The following is a 5,539-nucleotide window of genomic DNA, read 5'->3' on the forward strand; positions in this document are numbered from 1 at the left end:
CACAGATTTGACTATACATAATTTGTTGGAAAAACGATGCCTCTGCTTTTTAGTATGATCTCTAGGTTGGTCAAAGCTTTTCTTCAAAGTAGTAAGCTTTTATTTTTTTAAAAAATTTGTGGCTGCAGTTACCATCTGCACTGATTTTGGAGCCCCCCAAAATAAAGTCTGTCACTGTTTCCATTGTTTCCCATCTATTTGCCATGAAATGATGGATCCAGTAGCCACGATCTTAGTTTTATGAATGCTGAGTTTTAAGCCAGATTTTTCACTCTCCTCTTTCATCTTCATCAAGAAGCTCCTTAGTTTCTCTTCATGTTCTGTCATAAGCGTGATGTAATCTGCATATCTGAGGTTATTGATATTCCTCTTAGCAATCTTGATTCCATTTGTGCTCCATCCAGTCCAGCATTTTGCATGATATACACTCTATATACGTTAAAAAAGCAAGGTAACAACATATAGCCTTGATGTATTCTTTTCTCAATTTGGAACCAGTCCTTTGTTCCATGTCTGGGTCTAAAGTTGCTTCTAGACCTGCATACAGATTTCTCAGGAGGTAGGTGAGGTGGTCTGTTATTCACATATCTTTAAGACTTTTCCACGGTTTGTTGTGTTCCACATATCAAATACTTCATTATAGTCAATGAAGCAGAAGTAGATGTTTTTCTGGAAATCTCTTCATTTTTCTATGATCCAACAGATTTTGACAATTTGATCTCAGATTCCTCTGCCTTTTCTAAACCCAGCTTAAACATCTGTAAGTTCTTGGCTCACGTACTGTTGAAGCCTGGCTTGGAGAATTTTGAGCATTACTTTGCTACCATGTGAGATGAGTGCAATTGTGTGGTAGTTTGAACATTATTGGGGCTTCCCTGGTGACTCAGATGGTAAAGCGTCTGCTTGAAATGTGGGAGAGTCGGGTTCAATTCCTGTGTCAGGAAGATCCCCTAGAGAAGGAAAAGGCAATCCACTCCAGCACTCTCGCCTGAAAAATCCCAAGGATGGAGTAGCCTAATAGGATACAGTCCATAGGGTAACAAAGAGTCACGATTGAGCGACTTCACTTTCACTTTGAACATTCTTTGGCATTACCCTTCTTAGGGACTGGAATGAAAACTGACCTTTTTCAGTCCTGTGGCCACTGCTGAGTTTTCCAAATTAGCAGCACAATGAGTGTAGCACTTTCACAGCATCATCTTCCAGGATTTGAAATAGCTCAACTGGAATTCCATCACCTCCACTAGCTTTGTTCATAGTGATGTTTCCTAAGGCCCACTTGACTTTGCAATCCAGGACGTCTGGCTCTTGGTGAGTAATCACATCTTTGTGGCTGTCTGGGTCATTATGATTTTTTTGGCATAGTTCTTCCGTGTATTCTTGCCACCTCTTCTTAACAACTTCTGCTTCTGTTAGGCCCATGCCATGCCTGTCCTTTATTGTGCCTATCTTTGCATGAAATGTTCCCTTGGTATCTAGTTTTCTTGAAGAGATCTCTAGTCTTTCCCACTTATTGTTTTACTCTATTTCTTTGCATTATTCACTTAAGGAGACTTTCTTTTCTCTCCTTGCCATTCTTTGGAACTCTGCATTCAGATGAATCTATCTTTCCTTTTCTCCTTTGCCTTTAGCTTATCTTCTTGTCTCAGCTATTTGTAAGGCCTCCTCACACAGCCATTTTGCCTTTTTGCATTTCTTTTTCTTGGGGATACTGTACAATGTCATGAACCTCTGTCCATAGTTCTTCAGCATTCTATTAGATCTAATCCCTTGACTCTATTTGTCACTTCTACTATATATTCATAAGTGATTGATTGAGGTTATACCTGAATGGCCTAGTGTTTTTCCCTACTTTTGTCAATTTAATTCTGAATTTTGCAAAAAGGAGTTCATGATCTAAGCCACAGTCAGCTCCCAGTCTTGTTTTTACTGACTGTATAGAGCTTCTTCATCTTCAGCTACAAAGAATATAATTAATTTGATTTTGGTATTGACCATCTGGTGAAGTCCAAGTGTAGAGTTATCTCTTGTGTTGCTGGAAGAGGATGTTTGCTATGATCAATGCATTCTCTTGGCAAAGCTCTGTTAGTCTTTGCCCCCACTTCATTTCGTACGCCAAGGCCAAACTTGCCTGTTACTCCAGGTATCACTTGACGTCCTAGTTTTGCATTCCAGTCCTTCAGTGTGAAATGACATATTTTTTTGGTGTTAGTGCTAACAAGTCTTGTAGGTCCTCATAGAACTGATCAGCTTCAGCTTATTTGGCAATCAGACTTCGATTGTTGACATGTTGAATGGTTTGCCTTGGAAAGAAATAGAGATCATTCTGTCATTTTTGACATCTCATCCAGGTTCTGCATTTCAGACTCTTTTGTTGACTATGATGACTACTTTTTTTTTTTTTTTTGAAAAAGATAACTTTTATTTTGTTCTGTACTGGGTAGCCATTTGTTCTCCAAGGGGTCTTCCCAACCCAGGGATGGAACCCTGGTCTGCATTGTAGGGGATTCTTTGCCAGCTGAGCCACCAGGGAAGCCCTCCCTCCACAGGGATTCCATTTAAAGGCAGGCACCTTGCTGAGGGTGCACCCTCAATTGTGCTTTTCTTGACAGTAAATACTTGCCAGTTCCCTTGAACAGCTCAGAAAGTGCAGGCTGTGTGCAGCATCAGGGAGTCTCTTCCATCCCCATTCCAGCAACAACTGGCCCTGGGATCTTCATCCTCACTTGACTCCACTCCCCCAAATCTGATACCTTAGTGGCCCTATTATGGGGAGTACTTGTTCCCAGCCACTGTTCTTGGTTCAAGCAGAGATGACTACGACAGACCATTGCAAGACACCTGTCCTTTTAAGTACAAACCAAGTCCTTGACTCATTCTTTATAAACCAGTGTTTCTAAGTTAAAGGTAAATCTTGAAACCAGTGTAATTGGAGCTGGGCAGTCTATGCTTACCAAGTGTTGATAAAGGAGCACCACACGCAAAGTGTAAAATAGTGACTATTAAACGGTGCTTTTGCATGTGGCTCTGGGCTAAGCCTTTACGTCAGATGTCCCCAGATGCCTTCAAATTACTGGTCAGGTCCCCATGCACTTCAGTTATGTTCCCAGTTACTCTCCAGCATGGAGTCTCTGATGTCTAATAAAAGCTGAACTACACCTGAAGGCCTTCCCACACGCTCTACATTCATAGGGTTTCACACCAGTGTGAATTCGCTGATGCTGACTAAGGGATGAGCTCTGGTTAAATGCCTTCCCACACTCACTGCACTCGTAGGGCTTTTCTCTTGTGTGAATTATATGATGCCGAATAAGGGCGGAGCTCTCACTGAAGAATTTCCCGCAGTCATTACATTTATAAGGTTTCTCTCCAGTGTGAGTCTTCTGGTGGATTATAAGGTTTGTACTTTGGCCGAATGCTTTCCCGCACTCACTACACGTGTAGGGTTTCTCTCCAGTGTGAGTCCTCTGATGGTTTGTGAGGTTTGCACTCTGGCTGAAGGCCTTCCCACATGCGTTACATTTGTAGGGCTTCTCCCCTGTATGGATTCTCTGGTGCTGAATAAATGCCACACAGTAGCTGAAGGCCTTCCCACATTCTCTGCACTTGTAGGGTTTCTCCCCTGTGTGAGTCCGCTGGTGGTTGGTAAGATTTGCACTGTGGCGGAATGCCTTCCCACAGTCGCTACACTCATAAGGCTTCTCTCCAGTGTGGATTCTCTGGTGCTGAACAAGGGCTGAACAGTCACTGAAGGCTTTCTCACACTCGGTACATTTGTAGGGCTTTTCTCCAGTATGAGTTCGCTGGTGTTTTGTGAGGTTTGCGTTTTGGCTGAAGGCTCTCCCACATTCACTGCATTTATAAGGTTTCTCTCCGGTGTGAATCCTCTGGTGCTGAATAAGAGATGAACTCTGGCTGAAGGCCTTCCCGCATTCATTGCACTCGTATGGCTTCTCCCCAGTATGGCTCTTCTGATGCTGAGAAAGGGAAGAACAATAACTGAAGGCCTTGCCACATTCGTTACACGTGTACGGCTTCGCTCTGTGAGGTTTAACTGTACCTGCATTATTCCCAAAGCTCTGTGTGTGTGTGTCACATTTATGGGATCTCACTTCTGTAGGAACTCTCTGTTGTGGAGAAAGGACTGGTCTCAGATTGAGGCTTTTCCCCAGTTCACTGTTCCTGTGCTCTGCCACCCCAGAAGGCATCTCTGCACTTGGATCTTGGAATGATTCTTCAGAAATGTCTTGCTCAGGTGGTGAGTCAGATATAATCTTCCAATCTGGACAGGCGTTCCTTAGGCCGTCTCTCTCGAGCATCCATGAACCTTCCCTTTGTTCCAACTGGGAGTTCATACCAGGTTGGGAAACTGGAAGTCCCAGTAAGACCAGGTTTCTGGACTTTTCTGGCATTCCTTCCTCGAACCTGTCCCTTGGAGCAGGGGCCAACTGCCTCCATCCCCCGTGGGTAAAATCTACAGTCACACTGCTGAAAGGTGTGGATCCTTGGGGCCCTGCTGTGAGACCAGCTGCCATTCCTTCCTCCTCTGTGTCCTCCTCTTGGGGAAGGGCAGGGTCTGGAGAAGGTGGTTCTTCTTCCTCCAGCATCTGGGTCCCACCTCGCGCCACCGCCTCCCAGCAGTTCTCTGAGCGTCGGCGTCGCTTCACTGCGGCCCCAGCCCCGCTTTGGACTCTTCTCGTAGGCCTCTCCCCTCAACGGCCGAATCTGAGACTGCGGGGCTGAGCCGGGTCCGTCCTGTCCGGTGGGTCTTTCATTGTCTCCACAGCCACAGCCGGGCCCCGGCTGGGGAGCCCGTGACACAATTGCCGACTCGGTCTCTAGTGGAACACCACTTGAAAAAGCCCGCTGCCCTCTACGTGAAAAGGCTCCAGGACACGGCTACCGCCCGAAGCTCAGAAAATGCTATGATGACTACTTATTTTTTTCCAAAGGATTCTGGCCCATAGTTCAGTTCAGTTCAGTTCAGTTCAGTCCTCAGTCGTGTCTAACTCTTTGCAACCCCATGAGCTGCAGCATGCCAGGCCTACTTGTCCAACACCAACTCCTGGAGTGTACCCAAACTCATGTCCATTGAGTCAGTGATGCCATTCAACCACCTCATTCTCTGTCATCCCCTTTTCCTCCTGCCCTCAATCTTCCCCAGCATCAGGGTCTTTTCAAATGAGTCAGCTCTTCACATCAGGTGGCCAAAGTATTGGAGTTTCAGCTTCAGCATCAGTCCTTCCAATGAATATTCAAGACTGATTTCCTTTAGAACTAACTGGCTGAATCTCCTTGCAGTCCAAGGGACTCTCAAGCGTCTTCTCCAACACCACAGTTCAAAAGCATCAGTCCTTCGGGGCTCAGCTTTCTTTACAGTCCAACTCTCACATCCATACATGACTAATAGAAAAAACAAATCCTTGACTAGGCAGACCTTTGTTAGCAAAGTAATGTCTTTGCTTTTGAATATGCTGTCTAGGTTGGTCATAACTTTCCTTCCAAGGAGTAAGTGTCTTTTAATTTCATGGTTGCAATC

The 5,539-nt window shown here is 44.9% G+C and overlaps 1 protein-coding gene across 2 annotated transcripts; it reads right to left on the minus strand.

The window, feature by feature from the left end:
- Window positions 1-2,391: 2,391 nt before the first annotated feature.
- Window positions 2,392-4,924, minus strand: LOC138420065 (zinc finger protein 79-like). 2 transcript variants are annotated; one of them, XM_069553169.1, is made up of 2 exons: window positions 4,061-4,924; window positions 2,392-3,977 (listed from the first exon to the last, which is right to left on the minus strand). In XM_069553169.1, exons 1-2 carry the CDS (start codon window positions 4,064-4,066, stop codon window positions 3,111-3,113), a joined length of 873 nt encoding a protein of 290 aa, XP_069409270.1. In that variant the 5' UTR covers window positions 4,067-4,924; the 3' UTR covers window positions 2,392-3,110. The 2 variants fall into 2 exon arrangements, with proteins under 2 accessions (XP_069409270.1, XP_069409269.1); XM_069553168.1 differs by having other exon boundaries at window positions 2,398-4,909.
- Window positions 4,925-5,539: the final 615 nt, after the last annotated feature.

The sequence above is a fragment of the Ovis canadensis genome, chromosome 15, assembly GCF_042477335.2.
Source record: "Ovis canadensis isolate MfBH-ARS-UI-01 breed Bighorn chromosome 15, ARS-UI_OviCan_v2, whole genome shotgun sequence".
Taxonomy (NCBI): Eukaryota; Metazoa; Chordata; class Mammalia; order Artiodactyla; family Bovidae; genus Ovis; species Ovis canadensis.

Coding starts and splice junctions, on each gene's coding strand:
- LOC138420065 (XM_069553168.1), bottom strand. CDS start 4,607: ATGCTGGAGGAAGAAGAACCACCTTCTCCAGACCCTGCCCTTCCCCAA.